The sequence below is a fragment of the Macaca fascicularis genome, chromosome 2 (assembly GCF_037993035.2).
Source record: "Macaca fascicularis isolate 582-1 chromosome 2, T2T-MFA8v1.1".
Classification (NCBI taxonomy): Eukaryota; Metazoa; Chordata; class Mammalia; order Primates; family Cercopithecidae; genus Macaca; species Macaca fascicularis.
Window position 1 is genome coordinate 110,852,583 of NC_088376.1, and position 26,133 is coordinate 110,878,715.

The 26,133-nt window shown below is 43.6% G+C and overlaps 1 protein-coding gene across 32 annotated transcripts in view; it reads right to left on the minus strand.

Annotated features, from left to right (window-relative positions):
- Nucleotides 1–26,133, minus strand: part of MAP4 (microtubule associated protein 4) — a 231,832-nt gene that overhangs the window by 63,936 nt on the left and 141,763 nt on the right. For all 32 annotated transcript variants that reach the window (XM_074032004.1, XM_074032001.1, XM_074032000.1 and 29 more), the window contains exons 4-8: nt 13,761–13,883; nt 7,032–7,145; nt 4,207–4,329; nt 1,495–2,634; nt 362–484 (exon numbers count right to left, since the gene is read on the minus strand). In XM_074032004.1, coding sequence (XP_073888105.1) covers nt 362–484; nt 1,495–2,634; nt 4,207–4,329; nt 7,032–7,145; nt 13,761–13,883 — 1,623 coding nt within the window. The remainder of the gene's footprint in view (nt 1–361; nt 485–1,494; nt 2,635–4,206; nt 4,330–7,031; nt 7,146–13,760; nt 13,884–26,133) is intronic.

Consider the following 26,133-nt stretch of genomic DNA (forward strand, 5'->3'; position numbering starts at 1 on the left):
GTGGCAGGCACCTGTAATCCCAGCTACTCAGGAGGCTGAGGCAGGAGAATCACTTGAACCCAGTAGGTGGAGGTTGCAGTGAGCCAAGATCACGCCACTGCACGCCAGCTTGGGCGACAGAGTGAGATTCTGTCTCAAAAAAAAAAAAAAAAAGTGGAGAAAAAAAAATTTAGGTATCCTGATTTGCTGTAGTAATAATTTTTAAATATATAACAAGCTGACATTCTGTCTAAACCAGATAAAATCTGTCTAAGAGAATTGACTTCATAAACTATACTGTGATTACCACCATACAACAGGAAACTAGAGACAATGTCTACCATCACTAGTCTATCGCCCCTAATTTGTTTTCCTAACTTACCTGAGGTCTCTGAAGAAAGCTCAGAAGGTTGACTGTTGCATGGTTTCTTTTCCTCTAGTTTTTCTAACACAGAATCCTCATTGGCTGGCAAGCTGCACTTTTCCCCCATGCCTGTGACGGTTTCTAAAGATAATAACAAAAAGCACACACGTTTCAGAGAAGCATGATTTCAGCCATTTTCCACCTGCCAGAAATTGGATATGGGATTAGTTTCTGAGGAGTTCTCCTAAAAGGGGCAGCAAAGGAGTGAAGTGGTAGTTGGAAGCTGAAGTTGGGAGGGTTTGTCTTGTTATGTTACTTTTTTTTTTTTGGAGATGGAGCTTTTAGCTCTTTGTTGCCGAAGCTGGAGTGCAATGGCGTGATCTCAGCTCACTACAACCTCCGCCTGCCAGATTCAAGTGATTCTCCTGCCTCAGCCTCCCAAGTAGCTGGGATTACAGGCATGTGCCACCATGCCCGGCTAATTTTGTATTTTTAGTGGAGACAGGGTTTCTCCATGATGGTCAGGCTGGTCTTGAACTCCCGACCTCAGGTGATCCGCCCACCTTGGCTGCCCAAAGTGCTGGGATTACAGGTGTGAGCCACAGCACCCGGATGATGTTTCATTTTTTAAGATAGGAAAAATAACAAACATTTATTAAATTGGTGGGAATGATCCAATGGAAAAGGATTTAAATTGGTGTGAGGGGCAAAAAAGGGGAGAATACGTGGGGCAATATATCAAGTAGGAAAGAGGAGATGGAACCTAGTGCAAAATGAGGAGAGGTTGGTCTTAATTAGGAGCAGGAACAGTTTACTTATAAAAACAGGAGAATTTTCATAAGCAGAGTCCATGGATACAGACACAAATAGTTGGGTAGATAATGGAATAGAAATTTGTGGATGTTCTATTTTATTGCTTGAATTATCTGGAAGAAAAACAGGACAATCAGCAGAGAATGAACATAGACAAGGTGTTGGAGGTGGGAGGAAGGTAAAGGTGGGAAAGAGCTGTCTAGGAGAGCAGGAGTATGAATAAACTTGCAAAGTACAGCGTGACGGTCTGTACTTTACCTGGCATGATGTTTGTCCTTAGTCTTCTCAGGACTACACCCTGGTAGAGAGAAATAATGAGAATAAGCACAAGCACATACCTGGTGAAATCATGAAAGTAGGTGCAGCTGACTGCCCCACATCCTGCAGAGATTCTAAATGGGAATCCTCACTTATTCCTTTTTGTGTTTGTGCAATTTCCATGTCTTTAATTGGAACTGGTGTTGCCTCTGTTTCTGAGAGTGGTGGAACATCTTTGGCTGGAGTCACATTGTTGGCTAGGGTCAGAATCCCATCCTTAGCCAGGGGTGCTTCTGTTTTGAGGGCTGGGACCTGATCCTTAGTTGGGACCACCTCCATTTCTGGAGGCAGACATACGTTCTTGATGAGAGCTACTTCTGTTTCTGGAGGTGGAGTCAAATCCTTGCCCAGAGCCATTTCTGTTTCTGACAGTGGAGACATGTCCTTCAATGAGCCCACTTCTTTTACTGTGTATGGAGCCACATCCTTGCCCAGGGCCATTTCTGTTTCTGGGAGTTGAGCCATGTCCTTGACTAGGGCCACCTCTGCTTCCAAAGGCAGTGCTTTATCCTTGGTCAAGATCACGTTGGTTTCCGGGGGCAGGGCCATGTCCCTGGCCAGGGCTACCTCTGTTTCTGAGGACAAAGCCACCTTTTCAGCAGAGGATATTTCTGTGGATGATATAATGTCGTTAGCTTGTGCCACCTCTATTTCTGAGAGTAATACCAAACCCTTGGCTGGGTCTATCTCGTTTTCTTTGGGTGGTCCCATGTCCTTGGAAGGGGCCAAGTCCATTTTTATAGGAGATGCCCTCTCTGTTTCTTTGAACAGTGTCACATCCTTGGCTGGAGCTACCTCTGTTTCTGTGGGCAGTACCACATTCTTGGCTGAAGACACATCTGTTTCTGTGGGCCATCTGACATCCTTAACCAAGGCCACTTCTTTTTCTATGGGCAGTTCCATGTCCTTGACTAGGGCCATATCTGATTCCATGGATGGCTGCATGTCCTTGGCCAGTGTCACATCTAATTTGGTGGGTGATTCCATATCTTTAGCCAATGCCACCTCTGTTTTTGTGGCTAGTGCCATGTCCTTGGCGAGAGCCATCTCTGTTTCTTTAGATGGTGCCATGTCAGTAGTCTTCAGTCCCATCATTATTTCCAACGCTTGTGCTGGTGGCCTCTCTTCTTCTGATGCCATTTCTATCTCCTTGGCTAGCTCTAAGGGAAATAAATTGAAAATTTAGGACATATCATTGTCTACTCATACCTTTGCATTAAAAATGCTTACTTTCTTCAGACATAAAAGTATTTGGCTTTTGCGACCATAAGACTGTACACATAACCAAGAAGTTAATGTTAGGTCGGGTGCAGTGGCTCACGCCTGTAATCCCAGAACTTTGGGAGGTCGAGGTGGATGGATCATCTGAGGTCAGGAGTTCGAGACCAGCCTGACAAACATGGTAAAATCCTGTCTCTACTAAAAATACAGAAATTAGCCGGATGTGGTGGCAGGCGCCTGTAATCCCAGCTACTTAGGAGGCTGAGGCAGGAGAATTGCTAGAACCCGGGAGGCGGAGTTTGCAGTGAGCCAAGATCGCAGCATTGCAGTCCAGCCTGGGGGACAGGGCAAGAATCCGTCTCAAAATAAATAAATAAATAAATGAAAAAAAAGAAGCTAACGTCAAGTAACATATTCTGCCTAATCTCTGACAGTCGCAACACTTGGAAGAATAAGATGTAAAATACTGGGAGGACAAGTAGTGGAGGAGAAAAGGCAAAGAAGAGAGAAAACACAGGCTTCAAAAAATAACATAGGCACAGAATTAGTATTACAACATCTGTGGGACAGCAGGTCAGTCATGCTTCTTATCAAGAAACACCCCAGAGTTCTAAATCTGTACTGAATTTTTTTGTTTTTTAAGATGGGGTCTCACTCTGTTGCCCAGGCTGGAGTGCAGTAGCATGATCTTGGCTCCTGGGTTCAAGCGATTCTCCTGTCTCAGCCTCCCTAGTAGCTGGGATTACAGGTACACACCACCACGCCGAGCTTATTTATTGATTTATTTAGCTCTTTCACCCAGGCTGGAGTGCAGTGGCACGATCTTGGCTCACTGCAACCTCCGCCTTCCGGTTTCAAGTGATTCTCCTGCCTCAGTCTCCCTAGTAGCTGGGATTACAGGCATCTGCTACCACGCCCAGCTAATTTTTTGTATTTTTAGTAGAGATGGGATTTCACCATGTTGGCCAGGCTGGTCTCGAACTCCTGACCTCAGGTGATCTGCCCACCTTGGCCTCCCAAATTGTTGGGATTACAGGCGTGAGCCACCATGCCCGGCCCAATTTTTGTATTTTTTGTAGAAATGGGGTTTCACCATGTTGGCCAGGCTGGTCTAGAACTCCTGACCTCAAGTGATCTGCCTGCCTCAGCTTCCCAAAGTGCTGGGATCACAGGTGTGAACCACCACACCAGGCCAAAAATCTGTACTGAATTAAAAAGAAATTCTGATACCTAATACAATGAAAATGTGATGAAACAAAATATATATACACATATGTTTAAACATATATATATGTTAAAATATATATATATTTATTTGCCCATTAACCCTAAGTGTTATAGTTTAACAATTTAATTCCTCCAGTGGTGATATCACTAATATAAGCAAAACATATGTGACAGTTCTGAAATTTATATACCTGCTGTAAGCTGCTAAAAAATACACCTGATGATTTATATTGATTACCAATACTGCAACCATCAACTGATAAAGGGAGTCTCTAATATTTTACCTGCTGTTGGCTGAGGAGGTTCTGCAACAGCCTCCGGGGAAACAAAGGACTCTGAGTGTGGAGAGTTTAAGGCTTCCACAGACCACCCCTGAGGTACAACAGCTGTGTTGCAAGGAGACATACCTAATATTAAAACACAAACACATCTGGAAACTTAGTAAACACTAGAAACAAAAGGTATCTGATATTTAAAATCAGCAGCATATATTGCCAGGCAGACACAGACTAATAAAAAACAATGCAAAAAAAGTTTTTTTCTTTTTTTAAGACGGAGTCTCACACTGTCGCCTGGGCTGGAGTGCAATGGCACGATCTCGGCTCGCTGCAACCTCCGCCTCCCGGGTTCACACCATTCTCCTGCCTCAGCCTCTCAAGTAGCTGGGATTACAAGCACACACCACCACACCTGGCTAATTTTTTTTGTATTTTTAATAGAGACGGGGTGTCACTATGTTGGCCACATTGGTCTCAAACTCCTGACCTTGTGATCCACTCGCCTTGGCCTCCCAAAGTGCTGAGATTACAGGTGTGAGCCACCATGCCTGGCCAACAATGCAAACAAGTTTTAAAGGAAACAATGCTGATATTCTTCAGGTTTTAGCTAGTTGTTAGTAGGTGGTATAGTATATCCCAGTAGTGCCATTAATCAACATTCATTGGCTACCTTCTACAGGGTAATATAAAGATTCAAAATATTAATGATTCAACTCTAATTTCAACACCATAACCAACATAATATACTATGGTAAAAAATTGTGTGTCTTAATTTCTTCATCTGCAAAATGAGATTAACACTTCCCTTTCCAACATTAGAAGACAATTTTATTAAAATACTTTGTAATAGGTTTTTGTTGTTGTTGTTGTTTTTGAGATGGAGTCTCACTCTGTTGCCCAGGCTGCAGCAGTGGCATGATCTCAGCTCACTACAACCTCCACCTCCCAGGTTCAAGTGATTCTCCTGCCTTAGCCTCCCGAGTAGCTAGGATTATAGGCATGCGCCACCATGCCCAGCTAATTTTCTTATTTTTCTTATATTTATTTATTTTTGAGATGCAGTCTCACTCATTGCCCAGGCTGGAGTATAATGGCACAATCTCAGCTCACTGCAACCTCCGCCTCCTGGGTTCAAGTGATTCTTCTACCTCAGCCTCCAGAGTAGCTGGAATTATAGGTGTCCGCCACTACGTCCAGCTAATTTTTGTATTTTTAGTAGAGACAGTGTTTCACCATGTTGGCCAGGTTGGTCTCGAACTCCTGACCTCAGGTGATCTGCCCACTTCCACCTTCCAGAGTGCTGGGATTACAGGCATGAGCCACCACACCTGGCCTAATTTTTCTATTTTTAGTAGAGATGGGGTTTCACCATGTTGGCCAGGCTGGTCTCAAACTCCTGACCTCAGGTGATCTACCCGTCTCTGCCTCCCAAAGTGCTGGGATTACAGGCATGAGCCACTATGCCCAGCCTAATTTTTATATTTTCAGTAGAGACGGGATTTCACCATTTTGGCCAGGCTGGTCTCCAACTCCTGGACTCAAGTGATCCACCTGCCTTGGCCTCCCAAAGTGCTGGGATTACAGGCGTGTGCCACTGCACCCAGATTTTTTTTTTTTTTTTTTTTTTAAAGACAAGGTCTCAACTCTGTTGTCCAGGCTGGGGTACAGTGGCATGATCACGGCTCAATGCAGCCTCGACCTTCTGGGCTCAAACAATCCTTCCACCTCAACCTTCTGAGTAGGTGAGACTACAGGTATGTGCCACCATGTCTGGCTGAATTTTAAAATTTTTTGTAGGACAGGATCTCCCTATGTTGCCCAGATTGGTTTCAAATTCCTGGGCTCAAGCAATTCTCTCGCCTCAGCTTCCCAAAGGGCTGGGGTTACAGGTATAAGCCACGGTGTCCAGCTGTAAATGAAGAAGTAGACAAATGTGGCTGGGTGCAAAGGCTCACGCCTGTAATCCCAGCACTTTGGGAGGCTAAAGTAGGTGGATCACTTGAGCCCAGGAGTTCAAGACCTGCCTGGGCAACGTGGCAAAACCCCCTCTCTACAAAAAATTGGCCAGGCATAGTGGTACACACCTGTAATCCCAGCTACTCAGGAGATTGAGGTAGGAGGATCACCTGACCAGGAGGCCAAGTCTGCAGTGGGCCATGATTGCATCACCGCACTCCAACCTGGGTGACAGAGTCAGACACTGTCTCAAAAAAAAGGAGAGATCACAGCCCAACTGTGAATCTGTGAATTGTCTCCTTTGATTAATCCAAAGAGAGCCTTGTCATACCCAGAGCCCCTAAATCTAACTTTTCTTAGTGGTTAACTTAAAAGGTGATGTGTGAAAGGCCACGTTGATTGTTTGGCATTAAACAACTAAAGCAGACCAGAATAAACCACCCCAAAATACGCTACTTTGGCATAAGGACTTTTTTAAGCTGAAGGCTATTATTAGCCTGGAGATGGCACCATAGGAATCTACACAGCAACCTTTACTAACTAGCTTTTACCTACTATTTACTTGTCTCCCACAATTTGTGGCCCCTCTACAGAATCAAAAGTCTTTTTTCCTTCATCTTCTCACTTCTCAAAAAAAAATTGTCATTCTTTATTGAAGAAGCTATATAAGGTGGAATTCTAAAGCCACCTCTTGCAGAGTTACTCATGCTCTAGGTACCTCTCATATACATATGAAATTCACATGTTAAACTTTGGTCTCTTTTTTCTTGCTAATCAATCTTTTGTCATAGAGCCCTAGTCAGTAAACCAAAAATGAGTAAAGAAAAAAATTTTTTTCCTTCCCTACAGAATAAATCCATTTGGAGAAGCCATACCGTAACTGCCTTTCAAGGGATCATTTTGTCCTGCAAATATTGAAGTATCAGCTGTTGCACTGGAGGGAAAGACCAAATCTGCCAGGTCATCATCATGGTACATCTTAAAGGGATCTGGAATATAGAAGAAATCCAAAACTCATTCCTGGTGAATGCAACTAGAAAGATTAATATTTCTCTTCTTTTTTTTTTTTTTTTGAGACGGAGTCTTGCTCTGTTGCCAAGGCTCTGTTGCACTGGAGGGCAGTGGTGCCATCCTGGTTCACTGCAACCTCCACCTCCCAGGTTCAAGCGATTCTCCTGCCTCAGTCTCTTAAGTAGCTGGGATTACAGGTGCCCGCCACCATGCCTGGCTAATTTTTGTATTTTTTTTTTTAGAGACAGGGTTTCTCCATGTTGGCCAGGCTGGTCTCAAATTCCTGATCTCAAGTGATCTGCCCACCTCGGCCTCCCAAAGGGTTGGGATTACAGGCATGAGCCACTGTGCCCGGCCAGTATTTCTTATTATCCTATGATGAATATAGATGAGTTGTCAATAGTAAGTAAATTGAGATCACATGTGACTGCACATGGTAGAGAATCAATATACACTAATTCATTTGTTATGAGTTAATAATAAATGATCCCTTCTCTAAGATTTGGTTACGTACATCAGATAGCCAACAAATGTATGAAACAAAAAGGGCAACTAATGCTCAACTGTATAACAAACACTCTAAGAGGTGAAAGTACAGAGAAAACTAAATTTTCAATATATATTTATATAACATTCATTTTAAGTTACTTTTTAAAAAGACAGAGCCATTAAGCAGCTTAAAAAAAAACCAACAAGGAATTTTTCACCTCATGTAGACATGACGAAGAAAATTGCATTTCAAAACTGTCTGAATGGGACAAGATAAACAATTGTTATCCTGAGAGAAGAAACAAACTCTTGACTCAGGAGCTGGCATGAATAAAAGCACTCAAAACATCAGGTAAACTCTTTGTGCTTTTGTACATGAAAAAAAAGCAGGGCCGGGCGCGGTGGCTCATGCCTGTAATCCCAGCACTTTGGGAGGCCAAGGCGGGCGGATCATGAGGTCAGGAGATTGAGACCATCTTGGCTAATACAGTGAAACCCCGTCTCTACTAAAAATACAAAAAAATTAGTCAGGCGTAGTGCCATGTGCCTGTATTCCCAGCTATCTGGGAGGCTGAGGCAGAAAAATCACTTGAACCTGGGAGGCTGAGGTTGCAGTGAGACTCTGTCTCAAAAAAAAAAAAAAAAGAAAAAAGAAAAAAAACCAAAGCTGTTCAGGCTAAACAAGAGTTACACTTTCTGAAGAGGCCTTCTCGAAATTTATCTTATTATCTTAATCACCCTGGAGGCTTGTTAAAATAAAGATTGCTGGTTCCTGAAAATCTGCATTTTCAACCAGTTCCTGAGTGCCACTAACACATCACTCCCTTAAGACACTTCAGTTGTCACAGACAGCCGCATAAAAGCCCAGGCCTTGAAAGAATGTTCATTTTCTTGGCTCTGAGGCAGCTATACCACCCTCTTTTTGTAAGAAATTTCAGGATTAGGGGAGACCACTGCATCAGGAAGTGTGAACAAGCAGAAGGTAACACTTGGAAACTTGTTGAGGCTTCTTCAGAAAACCACGGGAGCCTGGAAAGGTGGCACACACCACAGCTACCTGAGAGGCTGAGGTGGGAGGATCTTGAGCCCAGGGGTTCAAGGCTGCAGTGCACTATGATATGGCGACTGTGAATAGTCACTGCACTCCTGTCTGGGCAACATAGTGAGACCTCTATCTTTAAAAACAGAAAACACAGCCTGTTTTTTGTTAAAACAAACAAACAAACAAACAAACAAACCCTTATTTTCAAAAAAATGGAAAAATTAGCCAGGTATGGTGGCACATGCCTGTAGTCCCAGCTACTCAGAAGGCTGAGGTGGGAGGATCACTTGAGCCTGGGGAGGTTGAGTCTGTGGTGAGCCGTGGTTGCACCAGTGAGCTACAGCCTGGGTGACAGAGTGAAATCCCATCTCAAAATAAATAATACAAACAGAACAAAATTTAAAAAAAGAAAAGTCGGGGAGATAGAATATGAGAGAGATGATAAACATTCATGCTCCCCAGTTCTATATGGTTTGGGGTAGCTTGCTGCTTGCTCTGTCTCTCACACTTCCTTTGAGGGAAAGTAGGATTCTTAAAGCATCAAACAGAGTCAACGCTGTATGGTTTGCACCGTAAGATAGGAGCTTGCTAAATTACACAAATACATGATTCTTACAGAGAGTTCTGTCATTTAGTCATTAATTTTTTTACTGGGTGCCTACCACGTGGCAGACCCAGTATGCTCTAAAAAACCCAAAGATGTACAAGGTCAGGGATGGGAACATTTAGCCACAGGATATATTTTGGTTCAAGTCAAGGGAGATCTTTGTTTGATATGTATTTAAGCTAAGAACTAAAGAACTGAGTGGTTATGAGGAGCAGGACAAAGCTTTTCTCTCTCTACATTCCCTCTCCTCTAATCCCACAGTTTAAAATTCCATCTATAGGTTGATGACACCTGAATTTATATCTCAAGACCTCTAGACATCTCCCCTTATTTTCAGACTTTTATGTAGCATGTTTCCAAATCTACTCCTTATATAGTCTTTCCATCTCTAATGGCCTTCTATCCTTCTATCTTTTTTGTAAAAATCCTTGGAGTCATCTTGGGCCTCTCTTTTTCATATACCACAGCCAATCCATCAGAAAATGCATTGCATTTGACCTTCAAAATGTGCCCCAGAACCTATTTATTCCCCAGCTCCAAAGCAAGGGTTTCTCACAAGGTTGCAGTCCAGCGGTTGGCCAGGGGCTGTGGTGATCTGAAGACTTGATTGGGGCTGCAGAACCTGTTAAGATGGCTTACATGGCTGTTGAATGGAGGCCTCTGTTCCTCTCCCATGTGTGTCTCTCTGTATCAGCTGGCTTTCCTCATGATGAGTAAACCCAGAGTGATCAAGATGGAAGCTACGATTTTTTTTTTTTTTTTTGAGACGGAGTCTCGCTCTGTTGCCCAGGCTGGGGTGCAGTGGTGCGATCTCAGTTCACTGCAACCTCTGCCTTCTGGGTTCAAGTGATTCTCCTGCCTCAGCCTCCCGAGTAGCTGGGACTACAGGCACCCGCCACCATACCCGGCTAATTTTTGTATTTTTAGTAGAGATGGGGTTTCACCACGTTGGCCAGGATGGTCTTGATCTCTTGACCTCATGATCCACTTGCCTCGGTCTCCCAAACTGCTAGGATTACAGGTGTGAGCCACTGCGCCTGGCTGAAGCTACGATATTTTTTGTAATTTAATCTCAGAAATGACACACCATTATTTCTGCTATCTATTCTACGATCACACAGACCAAACCTAGCACAACATGGGAGGTGACCACACAAGGGTATCAATACCAGGAGGCAGGGATCATTGGGAGCCATCCTGGCAGTTGACTACCATACTCAACTTTCAGGAAATTAAACTCCCCTGAATTGTTTTTCCTACTCAAAATTGGTCATTCCTTTGTTACCCTTTCTGGCTCCTCTTCTTACTGATTTGAATGATTTATTTATTTATTTATTTATCATTTGACCTCAGACGATCAAGGCTGCAGTGAGCCCAGATTGTGCCACTGCACTCCAGCCTGGGTGACAGAGGGAGATTCTGTCTCAAAAAAATAAAATAATGAACAAAATATGGTATATCCATACAATGGAATATTACGTGTCCATAAAGTATTGATACATGCCACAAAATGCAGGACTCCTCAAAACATTATGCTAAGTGAAAAAAAGCAGTCACAAAGAAACCACATTATATGATTCCCTTTATATAAAATGTCCAATCTAAGCAAATTTATAGAGACAAAAAGCAAATTGGTAGTTGCTTAGGGTTGCAGTGGATAGGAAGATGGGGGTGATATTTAAAAGGTACAGAGTTTCTTTTTGTGGTAATAAAAGTGTTCTAAAATTGACTCTGGTTATGGTTATAACCATAAAATAAATAGATAAATAGACAGATAAGTAGATAGAGTACAATTCAGTGGAATTTTTTTGGAGATGGAGTTTTGCTCTTGTTGTCCAGGAGTACAATGGCATGGTCTTGGCTCACTGCAACCTCCACCTCCCGGGCTCAAGTGATTTTCCTGCCTCAGCCTCCCGAGTAGCTGGGATTACAGGCGCGCACCAATAGGCCCGGCTATTTTTTGTATTTTTAGTAGAGATAGGGTTTTACCATGTTGGCCAGGCTGGTCTCGAACTCCTGACCTCAGGTGATCCTCCCGCTTCAGCCTCCCAAAGTGCTGGGATTACAGATGTGAGCCACCATGCCCGGCCAATTCAGCAGAATTAAGTTACTCTATTTTGTTTTATTTTATTGAGACAGGGTCTGGCTCTGTCACCCAAGCTGGAGTTCAATGGGACAATCTTGGCTCACTGCAACCCGCCTTCTGGGCTCAAGTGATCCTCCAACCTCAGCCTCCCAAGTAGCTGGGATTACAGGCGCCTGCCACCATACCCAGCTAATTTTTTTTTTTTTTTTTTTGAGACGGAGTCTTGCTGTGTCGCCCAGGCTGGAGTGCAGTGGCCGGATCTCAGCTCATTGCAAGCTCCGCCTCCCGGGTTTTTACGCCATTCTCCTGCCTCAGCCTCCCGAGTAGCTGGGATTACAGGCGCCCGCCACCTCGCCCGGCTAGTTTTTTGTATTTTTTAGTAGAGGTGGGGTTTCGCCGTGTTAGCCAGGATGGTCTCGAACTCCTGACGTCGTGATCCGCCCGTCTCGGCCTCCCAAAGTGCTGGGATTACAGGCTTGAGCCACCGCGCCCGGCCCCAGCTAATTTTTTTAATTTTAGTAGAGACGAGGTTTCACCATGTTAGCCAGGCTGGCCTTGAACTCCTGACCTCAGGTCATCCGCCCGCCTCCTCCTCCCAAAGTGCTGGGATTACAGGCGTGAGCCACCACGCCCGGCATAAATTACTCTATTTATCTACTCTATCTACTCCACCTATCTGTCTGCCTGTCTGTCTACATGTCTATTGGGGACAGGGTCTTGCTGTGTTGCCCACGCTAGAGTGCAGCAGCACGATCCTAGGTCACTGCAGCTTTGAAGTGATTCCCCCACCCCAGCCTCCCAAACAGCCAGGACTACAGGCATGTGCTGCCACACCCAGTTAATTTTAAAATTTTTTGTAGAGACAGAATCTCATTATGTTGCTCAGGCTGGTCTCAAACTCTTGGCCTCAAGTGATCATTCCACCTATGCCTCACAAAGTGCTGGGATTACAGGCACAAATCACTGAATCTGGCTGAATTATACATTTTAAATGGGTAAACTGTATGGCACCATGAATTATTGGCCGGGCACAGTGGCTTACACCTGTAATCCCAGCACTTTGGGAGGCGGAGGTGAGCAGATCATCTGAGGTCAGGAATTTGAGACCAGCCTGGCCAACATGGTGAAACCTTGTCTCTACTAAAAATACAAAAAATTAGTTGGGTGTGGTGGGCACCTATAATTCCAACTATATGGGAGGCTGAGGCAGGAGAATCGCTTGAACTCGGGAGGTGGAGGTTGCCATGAGCTGAGACTGCGCCACTGCACTCCAGCCTGGGTGACAGAGCGAGACTCTGTCTCAAAAAAAGAAAAAAGAATTATATCTCAATATAGCTTTTTCTTCACCCTTCCCCCAAAATTACTTTGTATCTAGGAAAGCCAATAACTGACAAATGGTACAGAATATCACATACTAGGTTATTTGAAACAAACGATGAGCATCTTATAAGTTAGATGTCAAAAAAGAAGCCATATTTAAGTGGAAACATAACTTGAGCTCTCAACCTGGCTAACAGGGAAGTACCAAAGCTACTCCTTTGAGGCTCTTTTGAAACTCATTCTTGCTAACAACTCTAGCTCTGGGCTACTACAGATAGGCTTTTTTTTTTTTTTTGGTGTTTTGTTTTTTTTTGAGATGGAGTTTTGCTCTTGTTGCCCAGGCTGGGGTGCAATGGCGCAATCTCAGCTCACCGCAACCTCCGCCTCCCAGGTTCAAGCAATTCTCCTGCCTCAGCCTCCTGAGTAGCTGGGATTACAGACATATGCCACCACGCCTGGCTAATTTTGTATTTTTAGTAGACACCGGCTTTCTCCATGTTGGTCAGGCTGGTCTTGAACTCTCGAACTCAGGTGATCCACCCACTTTGGCCTCCCAAAGTGCTGGGATTACAGGCGTGAGTCACTGCACCCAGCCTGTTTTTAATTTTATAGAGAGTGGGTATGAATCAGCTTTCTCTTCTGTCAAAAGAGGATATATATATTTGGCAGAGTTAGGTAAGAAATACTGATAATGTATATATAAAGGCTCTAGCACTGTGCCTGGCACAAAACAGCACTGGTTTTAACATTACCATAATAATTGCTTCTGGAAGAATTAAGGTTCTAAGGTACTATGGATCCTCTAATCTTCCATGTATATGAATTTCAGATAATGTATTTAAAATAGGTTTTGAAGAGCAGGGAACTAGAGGGCATTAAGTGTCTCAAAGGAAAGGATAAATGAAGACGAGAAAGGGACAAATCAATGCTCAGGTTGCACTTTGTGAGCTATATTTAAGCTAAAATATTTTCAGTTGAATGGTGGTTGTAGCTTTTTCACATTTATGTCATAGCACACATTTAGTAGTCATGAGCAAGCCAGCACTTACCAGTCTGGATAGGATTGACCACTTGCTCAGGTTGGAAGCAAAAGTTGGTATCTTCTGGCCAGTTCTGGCTATTTGGGTATTCCTGGTAGGCCATTTTCTCTTCAAGGAATTCAGTTGGAGACCCTTAAAATAGAGACAGAAATCAAAAGTTACAAAGTATTACAGTTTTCTCCTATACTACAATGGAATTTCTACAAAGTATTACAGCTAGTACAATATAAAAATTTCTGGCCGGGCGCGGTGGCTCAAGCCTGTAATCCCAGCACTTTGGGAGGCCGAGACGGGCGGATCATGAGGTCAGGAGATCGAGACCATCCTGGCTAACCCGGTGAAACTCCGTCTCTACTAAAAAATACAAAAAACTAGCCGGGCGAGGTGGCGGGCGCCTGTAGTCCCAGCTACTCGGGAGGCTGAGGCAGGAGAATGGCGTAAACCCGGGAGGCGGAGCTTGCAGTGAGCTGAGATCCGGCCACTGCACTCCAGCCTGGGCGACAGAGCGAGACTCCATCTCAAAAAAAAAAAAATAAATAAAAATAAAAAATAAAAATTTCTATGTAGTTAGCATCTTACAAGAAAGCTTTTTTCTTTTAATTGAAAGATAAAAGGAGCTGGGTGCAATGGTGCGTCTGTAGCCCCATTTACTTGGGAGACTGAGACAGGATTGCCTGAATCCGGGAGTTTGAGGCTGTAGTGCACTATGATTGCACCTGTGAATAGCTATTGCATTCCACCCTGGGCAACACAGCAAGACTCTGCCACTAAAAAAACCTTTAAGATAGAAGGAAATAAAGTAGGTCATTAAAGTTAAAAAAGCACTACAGAGTGACTTCTAGGTTATGCAGGCATGAAGAGGGTAGCGATTTCTCCACATGAAAGAACAAGGATAAAACTGTCAAAAGCAATCATTTCAGGGCACTGGAATTACAAAAATAAAAATAAAAAATAAAAGTCAGCCTAAATAAGTGGAAAGATATAACATGTTCAGGAATGAAAGATTCAATACTGTTAAGATGGTAATCCTGAAAATGACCAATATATTGAGGAAATTACAAAATAAGCTCATTCCATAATTTATGTCAAAATGCAAAAAACCTAGAAAAGCCAGAACAATTTTGAAGAAAAACAGTTGAAGGGCTTACATAACCTGATTTCAAAAGTTATTATAAATGTACGAACTCAGGCCGGGAGAAGTGGCTCACCTCCTGTAATCCCAACACTTTGGGAGGCTGAGGCAGGCAGATCACTTTGAGGTCAGGAGTTCGAGACCAGCCTGACCAACATGGTGAAACCATGTCTCTAGCAAAAATACAAAAATTAGCTGGGCATGGTGGTGCATGCCTGTAATTCCAGCTACTCCAGAGGCTGAGGCATGAGAATCACTTAAACCTGGGAGTGGGAAGGCTGCAGTGAGTGAAGACTGCACCACTGCACTGCAGCCTGGGTGACAGAGCAAGACTGTACCAACTCAGTGTGATAATGACAACACACTTAGATAAATGGAACAGAACAGGTTCAGAGAGAAACATACAAAGTTAGGGTCAACTGGCTATCTACAAACATAATATAATTCAACATAATTATATTAAACCCAGAAACAAATTTTTTTTTTCAACAAATGATACAGAAACAATTGGACACTTACCACATACCATATGCAAAAGTTAACTCCAAACAGATCAGAGACCTAACGTAGTTCACTTGCTAATATATTATGCAAAAAAAAAAAAAAAAAGACAAGACAAAGACCTAATACAAGAGTTAAGGCCAGGCGCAGTGGCTCACGCCTGTAATCCCAGCACTTTGGGAGGCTGAGGCGGGTGGATCACGAAGTCAGGAGATCAAGACCATCCTGGCTAACACAGTGAAACCCTGTCTCTACTAAAAATACAAAAAATTAGCCAGGCGTGCCAGTGGGCGCCTGTAGTTCCAGCTACTCGGGAGGCTGAGGCAGGAGAAGAAGGGTGTGAACCCGGGAGGCGGAGCTTGCAGTGAGCCGAGATCGCGCCACTGCACTCCAGCCTGGTAGACAGAGAGACTCTGTCTCAAAAAAAAAAAAAAAAGAGTTAAAAAGAAAATCTTTGTGACTTTGGATTAGGCAAAGATTTTAGACATGTCACCAAAAGCACTATCTGTAAGAGACAAAATACATAAATTGAACATCATGAACATTTTAAAATTTTGCTTTTCAAAGATACTATTAAACAGCCAGGCATGGTGGCTCATGCCTGTAATCCCAGCACTTTGGGAGGCTGAGTTGGGCGGATCACCTGAAGTCAGGAATTCGAGACCAGACTGGCCAACATGGCGAGACTCCGTCTCTACTAAAAATTACAAAAATTAGCTGGGCCTGGTGGCTCACGCCTGCATTCCCAGCTACTCGGGAGGCTGAGGCAGGAGAATCGCCTGAGCCTGGGAGGCGAAGGTTGCAGTGAGCTGACATTGCGCCACTGTACTGCAGCCTGGGGCAACAGAGTGAGACTCAAAAAACAAAACCAAACAAACAAACAAACAAAAACAAACAAAAGACAACAACAAAGATACTATTACAGAAAATGAAAAGAGAAGTCATAGACTTTGAGAAATATTTGCAAATCATAAATCTGATAAAAGATTTGTATGTAGAAGAGATTATAATCTCTTACAATACAATTATAAGATAAACAACTCAATTTAAAACTTGGCGGCCGGGCGTAGTGGCTCATGCCTGTAATCCCAGCACTTTGGGAGGCCGAGGCAGGCGGATCACGAGGTCAGGAAATCGAGACCATCCTGGCTAACACAGTGAAATCCTGTCTCTACTAAAAATACAAGAAAAAATGCTTAATATGCACATGAATGAAGCCCATCAGTGCTTAGGGAAATGCAAATTAAAACTACAATGAGATCCGACTACACAACCACTAAAATGGCTGTTATCAGGCCAGGCACAATGGTTCATGCCTGTAATCCCAGTACTTCGGGAGGCTGAGGCAGAAGGATCACCTGAGCCCAGAAGTTTGAGACCAGTCTGGGTAACATAGTGAGACCCTGTCTCTACAAAAACATACAAAAAGAAATTAGCCAAGCATGGTGACGAGTGTCTGTAGTTTCAGCTACTCAGGATGCTAAAGTGGGAAGATTGCTTGAGCCTGGGAAGTAGAGGCTGCAGTCACCTGTGATCACACTACTGCCTTGGTGACAGAAAGACTCTATTTTTAAAAAAAGGCTGTACAAAAAGACTGACAGGAGCAATTTTGAGAATGTGTAAAATGGTAGTTTGGTGGTTTCCTTTTATTTATTTTTGTTTTTCTTAAAGGTGCTCTTTTTTTGTTGTTGAGACAGGGTCTTGCTCTGTCATCCAGGCTGGAATGAAGTGGTGTGGATCATGGCTGACTGCAGCCTTAACTTCCCAGGCTCAAGCAATCCTCTCACCTCAGCCTCCCACGTAGCTACAAATATAGGCACTTGCCACCACACCTGCCTAATTTAAACACATTTTTTCTTTTTCTTTTGGCATAGACAGGGTCTCATTATGTTGCCCAGGCTGGTCTCCAACTTCTGGGCTCAAGCAGTTCTCTGATCTCAACCTCCCCAAGCCACTGTGCCTGGCTCTACCTGTATTTTTAAAGACTAGTCAAGTACAACAGTGAGAAGCAGGGAAAGAGTGGAATGTGGAGTTCAATCTGTAACTAACTGTGAACAATTGAGATAACTCACTACCTTTGGACCAGCCTCTTTATTTTTTTAAATAACAGCTTTATTGAATATAATTCACAAAATTCACCCTTTTAAAGTAGAGTTCAAAGGTTTTTTAGCAGATTCACAGTTAACTTCAGAATATTTTCTTCACTCCAAAAAAGAAATCCCATATCTTTTCTCCTTTCCCACTTTCCCCTACCCCTTGGTAACCACTTGTCTACTTTTTGTTCCTACGGATTTGCCTAATCTAGATATTTCATATAAATGAAGTCACGCAATATGTCATCTTTTGTGACTGACCTCTTTCATTTAGCACAATGTTTTCAAGGTTCATCCATGCTGTAGTATGGTATCTGAACTTTATTCCTTTTTATAGCCAAATAACATTCCACTGGGTAGATCCACCACATTTTGTTTATCATCAGTTGACATTTGGTTGTTTCTACTTTTTGGATATTGTGAATAATGCTGCTATGAACATTCATGTACAGGTTTCTGTGGGAGCATGTTTCAATTCTCTTGGATATATACCTAGGAGTACAACTGCTGGGTCATAAAGCAACTTTATGTTTAATATATTGAGACACTGCCAAACTGTTTTCCAAAATGGCTGCATCATTTTACAATCCCAACAACAATACATGAGGACTCCAGTTTCTTCACAGCTTCACCAACACGTTATCTTTTTCTTATCGTAGTCACCCTAGATGTGGTAAGAAGTGGCATCTTACCATGGTTTTGATTTGGACTGCTCTAATGACTAATGATGTTGAACATCTTTTCATGTATTTATCTGGCATTTGTATGTTTTCTTTGGAGATGTGTCTGCCTAAGCCCTGTATCCATTTTTAACTGCTACTTTATTTTTAGAGGTGGGGTCTCACTACATTGCCCAGACTATTAGAGTGCAGCAGCTATTCACAGGTGCAATCATACTCCTTTGCAGCCTCAAACTCCTGGGCTCAAGTAATATTCTTGCCTCTGCAAGAGACACCTATAGCTGAGACCACAGGTGTACACCACCATGCTTGGCTATCTTTTCTTGTTTTTATTTGAGACAGTCCTGCTCTGTTGCTCAGGCTGGAGTGCAGTGGCACGATCACAGCTCACTATAACCTTAAACTCCTGGGCTCAGGAGATCTTCCTGCCTCAGCCTCAAGAATAGCTGGGACTACAGGTGCACACCACCACATCTGGCTATTTTTTTAAATTTTCGTACAGAAGAATCTCAAAAGCATTATACTAAGTGAGGAAAGCAAGACACCAAAGAATATATATTGCATGATTCCATTTACGAAATTTCTAGAACATACAGAACGATAACAGGAAGCAGATCAGTGGTCACCTGAAACTGTAGGTCAGAATAGGGACTGGCTTTGTAAATGGGCTCAAGGGAACTTTCAGGGTAATAAAAAAATGTTCTAAAGATGGATTACAGTTATGGTTGCACAATTCCATAATTTTACTAAGAATCATTTACTTCCACACTTACAATAGGTAAATTTTTGGGTATGTAAATTACACCTCAATAAAGTTTCTTTCTTTCTTTTTTTTTTTTTTTTTTTTTGGAGACAGGGTGTCACTCTGTCACCCAAGCTGGAGTGCAGTAGTGCGATCATAGCTCACTGCAGCCTCGACCTCCCTGGCTCAAGCGATCCTCTCACCTCAGCCTGCCAAGTAGCTGGGACTACCAGCATATGCCACGCTGCCCGGCTAATTTTTCTTTTTTGAGACGGAATCTCGCTCTGTCGCCCAGGCTGGAGTGCAGTGGCACGATCTCAGCTCACTGCAAGCTACGCATCCTGGGTTCATGCCATTCTCCTGCCTCAGTCTCCCAAGTAGCTGGGACTACAGGCGCCTGCCACCACGCCCGGCTAATTTTTTCTATTTTTAGTAGAGACGGGGTTTCACTGTGTTAGCCAGGATGGTCTCAATCTCCTAACCTTGTGATCCGCCCACCTCGGCCTCCCAAAGTGCTGGGATTACAGGTGTGAGCCACTGCGCCCGGCCCTGCCCGGCTAATTTTTAATTTTTTTGTAGAGGAGGGGGTCTCACTATCTTGCACAGGCTGGTCTTCAACTCTTGGCTTCCCGTCTTGGCCTCCCAAAGTGCTGGGATTACAAACATGAGCCACCACACCTGGCCCAATAAAAGCTGTTTTTACTACACACTTCCTTGTTAGGGGATATGAACTTTTGTGGAGAAGGGAGGACAAGGGTATGAAAGTGAGATGAGTAAAGAATTCTGAAGGAAGTTTTGAGAGGCTGAATAGCCCCAGTACTACAGTTTAAAATTTCCCTACTACCTTGTGCTGGAAAAACAGACCAGGACTTACAGAAGGTATCCCTGGGAAAGGAGAAGGCTCAGCCACAGAGTACCTATAAAAGGACCCATGGCTAATGCACCTACCTCAAGGCAAACTGCAAAGTAGGTGGCAAGACTATCCCTTGTTTATTACTAGCCAAGTCATCAGGCCTCCTCTAAGTGCAAGCTTTCCACTTGAAGGTTGCCCTTTATTTTTGTGTTTCAAAGAATCAATTAAATCTGATTTCATTTACATGAAGTGTCTTGGGGAAAGATGTATCTTTTTTTTTTTGAGACGGAGTCTCACGCTGTTGCCCAGGCTGGAGTGCAGTGGCGCGATCTCGGCTCACTGCAAGCTCCGCCTCCTGGGTTCACGCCATTCTCCTGCCTCAGCCTCCTGAGTAGCTAGGACTACAGGCGCCCGCCACCGCGCCCGGCTAATTTTTTTGTATTTTTAGTAGAGACGGGGTTTCACTGTGGTCTCGATCTCCTGACCTTGTGATCCGCCCGCCTCGGCCTCCCAAAGTGCTGGGATTACAGGTTTGAGCCACCGTGCCCGGCCTGGAAAGATGTAAAAAGAGGAATGAAACAAGATAATTATTTCTAGATTTTGCATAATCTGGAATGTCTTTAGGAACATCTCCCTAGAGGATCTCAGAAATTTTGAGTTATTTTTAATGTCTGCAAGAATACAAGGGAGATAATAGACTATACTTTTTGTTTTATTTTGTTTTTTGAGACGGAGTCTCGCTCTGTCGCCCAGGCTGGAGTGCAGTGGCCGGATCTCAGCTCACTGCAAGCTCCGACTCCCGGGTTCACACCATTCTCCTGCCTCAGCCTTCCAAGTAGCTGGGACTACAGGTGCCCACCACCTCGCCCGGCTAGTTTTTTGTATTTTTTTTAAGTAGAGACAGGGTTTCACTGTGTTAGCCAGGATGATCTCGATCTCCTGACCTTGTGATCCGCCCGTCTTGGCCTCCCAAAGTGCTGGGATTACAGGCTTGAGCCACCGCGCCCGGCCTTTTTTTTTTTTTTTTGAGATGGATTCTCGCTCTCTCGCCAGGCTGGACTGCAATGGTGTCATCTCGGCTCACTGCAACCTCTGCCTCCCAGGCTCAAGCGAGTCTCCTGCCTCAGCCTCCTGAGTAGCTGGGATTACAGGTGCACACTACCACATCTGGCTAATTTTTGTATTTTTGGTAGAGACAGAGTTTCACCATGTTGGTCAGGCTGGTCTCAAACTCCAGACCTCATGATCTGCCCACCTCAGCCTCCCAAAGTGCTGGGATTACAGGCGTGTGCCACTGTGTCCAGCCCTGAACTAGACTTTCAACTAAGATATCTGAATTATTGTTTTGTAACTAAAACTCTTTTTTTTTTTTTTTTGAGATGGAGTCTTGCTCTGTCACCCAGGCTGAAGTGCAGTGGTGCGATCTCAGCTCACTGCAAGCTCCGACTCCCGGGTTCACGCCATTCTCCTGCCTCAGCCTCCCAAGTAGCTGGGACTACAGGTGCCCGCCACCATGCCCGGCTAATTTTTTGTATTTTTAGTAGAGACGGGGTTTCACTGTGTTAGCCAGGATGGTCTTGATCTCCTGACCTCGTGATCCACCCGCCTCGGCCTCCCAAAGTGCTGTGATTACAGGCATGAGCCACCGCACCTGGCCTAAAACTCTTCTTATATAAGCAAAACACTTGATCCCTAAGAAACTTATCTGTTGAAGGGAGAGTGAACACTGTAAATGACAAAGTCTCTTGAGTCTTATGTCAATCTGAGCCTCTAATAGGAGCTGCTTCTCTCTGGGGGTCATGGGTGCTGTCCTGCACATAACTGAGAGGCTTCTTCTGTTCTAAGTTAGGAGAAAGGGAAGTACATCAATTCGTCAGAAGAGAGACTTTTTCTAATTTTATGCACTCCTGCCTCAGCCTCCCGAGTAGCTGGGACGACAGGTGCCTGCCACCATGCCCGGCTAATCTCTTGTATTTTAGTAGAAGCGGGGTTTCACCGTGTTAGCCAGGATGGTCTCAATCTCCTGACCTTGTGATCAGCCCGCCTCGGCCTCCCCAAGTGCTGGAATTACAGGCGTGAGCCACTGCGCCTGGCCCACAAGTGTTTTTTTAAAGATGAAAACTGATCATCATAATTGTCTTCCATCAATAACAGCTTACAATGGACTAGACATGCTCTGTACACGGTTATTCCCTATGTCAACTTCTAATGAAATGTGGCCCTGTACATTTATGTCTAAGCACCTCTGGAGGTTTAAATGTATCATCTCTAACCCCTCGAAGTCCCCCCTCACCTCACTCCTTCTGGTCTCTCCCCAGTGTTCTTTTTCTTTTTTTTTTTTTTTTTGAGACGGAGTCTCGCCCTGTTGCCCAGGCTGGAGTGCAGTGGCACGATTTCAGCTTACTGCAACCTCCGCCTCCCGGTTTCATGCCATTCTCCTGCCTCAGCCTCACGAGTAGCTGGGACGACAGGCGCCCACCACCATGCCTAGCTAATTTTTTGTATTTTTTAGTAGAGACGGGGTTTCACCATGTTAGGCAGGATAGTCTCGATCTCCTGACCTCGTGATCCGCCCACTTCAGCCTCCTAAAGTGCTGGGATTATACGTGTAAGCCAACGTGCCCAGCCTCCCCAGTGTACTTTCTCTGTTCTGTCCTCTCTTTTTCTTTAAGAGAGCCAACTTCATTTATTATTTTATTTTACTTTATTTTTTATTTTTTGAGACAGAGTCTCGCTCTGTCACCCATGCTGGAGTGTGGTGGTGTGATCTCGGTTCACTGCAACCTCTACCTCCTGGGTTCAAGCAATTCTCAAGCCTCAGTCTCCCGAGTAGCTGAGATTACTGGCGTGCACCACCATACCTGGCTAATTTTTGTATTTTAAGTAGAGACGGGGTTTTACCATGTTGGCCAGGCTGGTCTTGAACTCCTGAACCCAAGTGATCTGCCTGCCTCAGCCTCCCTAAGTGTTGGGATTACAGGCATGTGCCACTGCACCTGGCCCCAAAAGTCAATTTTAAATGGCATTTCAACACAAGTAGGTTCCCCAGAGCTGAATGTGGTGAAACTGGGTTAATTATGTAGTTTAATTTTCTGTACTTTATATATGTATTCATCATTATTTCAGCAGATATGTAAGGCCAGTTTTACATAGGTCACACATACTTGTTTTTAAACACTGCTGGAGAAGAAATCTCAGGGCTGACTGAAGCAACAGACTCAGGTACTGGGTAAAGAGAGGGACAGGACAGCAAGAGCTAATCTACTGGTGGTGACAGGCAGCACTGAATCAATAGCACCATAACATATGAAATAATTTTTTTTAAAAAGTGATTAGGGTTTTCCCCTACTTTGAACCTTACTTTTCCCCAGTCAAATTTCTACCTTTTCAATACCTTTTAGTATCTGCTGTATACTGATGGTGTACAGTTTTGAGACGGCGTCTCCCTTTGTCTCCCAGGCTGGAATCCAGTGGCTTGATCTCAGCTCACCCTAAAGTCCGTCTCCCAGGCTCAAATGATCCTCCCACCTCAGCTTCTTGAGTACTGGGACTACAAGCACGTGCCACCACGCTCGGCTAATTTTTGTATTTTTGGTAGAGACAGGATTTCGCCATGTTACTCAGGCTGGTCTTCAACTTCTGGGCTCAAGCAGTCCACCCACCTTGGCCTCCCAAAGTGCTGGGATTACAGGCCACCGTGCCTGGCCCAGTCTGCTTTCTTATAAACAATATTAGTGCTGCTCATAATTTACATATTACTAACAAATGAATCAGTGACTCCTTCTGTTTCACACACTCAGCTCTTTCTTTGTTTTTTTTGTTTTGTTTTGTTTTGTTTTTCCCAGTGGTAACCTCAGAACTTTAAAGTGAAAGGAACCTAGAGGATCACCTAATCCAAACCTCTAAAGTTTAAACCATGCCACATTTGTCCAGATAATTCATTTACCAATTTAAGCACCTACTGTCAATCGCTACTCCAGGCATTAGTGATTCAGCAGTAAACCAAATGATGAAATGTCCTGCTGTCATGGAACTTAGATCACCACCATCACCACCATTACCCTATGCTTAGGCACTATGAAAACACAGAAGCAAGTATTAGTCTAGTTGAGAGTTTAAGACATGCCCAGTGATGTAAATCTCTGCAAGCTTTAGTTTTCATATCTAATGCCTACTTCATAAGGCTGAGAGAAGATATGTGAAAGTGCTTAGAAATTATGAGAAACATGCTAAATTATTGCTAATCCTACAATAACCATTATGGTTTATGTAGGATAAGTGTCTACAATGCAGTAAGTGCTACTATAGGAGTTTAAAGAACAGTCACATAATACAGTCGTGGGATGATCTAGGATCTTCCTGTAGGAGACTAGAACTTAACTGAATCTAGAAATATAGAAGGATGTAATTAAATGAAGCTGGGAAACAGAGAAAGAGACAAAGTGGGGAAGATACATAGCAAGCAAAATAGAAGTTAGGGCCATGGGCAGGCCCTAACTTCCCATTGGTTTTCCAATGGGAAAACCAGGAGCATATCACTTTGGATGAAACACATTTATGGAGGACAGCAGTTCTTCATAAAGGGCAGCTAGAGCTTCAAAGGCCAAATAGAAACTTAAGATTTGTCTGCCTGAATGCCTTCTAAAGGGAAACTCACCCCTAGGAACCATCCCATTCCTCTATTTGTTCCTGGTGTTTTGCTTTCTCCACCAAACAAGTAGACTTATGATTCAAGCAGGCCCAAAGTCCTTTTGGAGAAACTTGATATACAGACATTTTAGATATTGAACCATAAGAATATAACTGAGCTGGCTGGGCATGGTGGCTCACGCCTGTAATCCCAGTACTTTGGGAAGTTGAGATGGGCGGATCACCTAAGGTCAGGAGTTCAAGACCAGCCTGACCAGTATCGTGAAACCCTGTCTCTACTGAAAATACAAAAATTAGCCAGGGTGTGGTGGCGTGCATCTGTAGTCCCAGCTACTCAGGAGGCTGAGACAGGAGAACTGCTTGAACCCAGGAGGCAGAGGATGCAGTGAGCTGAGATCACACAACTGCACTCCAGCTGCAGTGACAAAGCGAGACTTACTCTCCAAAAACAACAACAACAACTAGGAATATACCTCAAAAAAATTAAGAATTTTATATCAGAATATAAAATTAAGAATACAGCTGCCAGTGGCCATCTTTCTCAACCCTAAAAGACACTGCCTGAGAATGAAGCCAAAGAAGGTGTAGGGAGGAAAGAAGGGGATAAAGGAGGATGGGAGAGAGACAAAGAAGGAGAAGAAGGACAGAAAGAGGCCAGGCATGGTGGCTCACACCTGTAATCCTAGCACTTTGGGAGGCCGATGTGGTGGATCACTTGAGGCCAGAAGTTTGGCACCAGCCTGACCAATGTGGTGAAACCCCATCTCTACTAAAAATACAAAATTAGCCAGGCATGGTGGCGGGCTCCTATAAGCCCCGCTATTCGGGAGGCTGAGGAAAGAGAATCGCTTGAATCTGGGAGGTGGAGGTTGCAGTGAGCCAAGATCGCGCCATTGCACTCCAGCTTGGGTGACAAGAGCGAAACTCTATCTCAAAAAAAAAACAAAAAAAAACAAAAAAAAAAAACAAAAAAAAAAACAAAAAACAGAATCAGGAGATCCAGGCTCTAATTCTGACTCTGCCACTTAACTTTGGGTGTGACCTTAAGACTGTTAGAGCTAGACTACTCATCCAGAATTTCAAAAAAAAAAAAAAAAAATTGTGCTACATAATTTCTAAAGCCCATTTTAATTTTAAAATTAATTCTGAGACTTCTGACTTATCCATTCACCTTTATAATTCTCAAAAACGTGGTAAAACATAACTTACAAATAAGACTCAGCAGTTATTAGACAGATGAAATACTTGGTCATTTAAGTAAACGAAAGTACTTGTCACTTGTCTAAACCAGAAAAATGACAATGAATCAAAGAACAAACCACAGCATCTTCAGGAAGGTTCAAAAGTGGCATACACACTGAGCAGAGGGGAAGAAAAGGTGATAAAACTTGGATAAATACCTTTTTAAATTAGTAAAAATATTAAAAGCAATATGTTTTTTCATAGGATTAATATATTTGTCTTAGTTCTTAAATCACAAAACACAAATGTAATAAAACAACCTCATTCTGGATTACTGCAGTGAAATTAATCAGAAAATTATAGGAGAAAGATGTTTCTGATGTTCTCGGGTTGAAGCTAGGAATCAATCTCAGAACATTTGGCTACCTTCAAGAACAGCTTTTCCTTTTTCTTCTTTTTTTTTTTTTGAGACGAAGTCTCGCTCTTGTACCCCAGCCTGGAGTGCAATGGCATGATCTCAGCTCACTGCAACTTCTGCCTCCCGGGTTC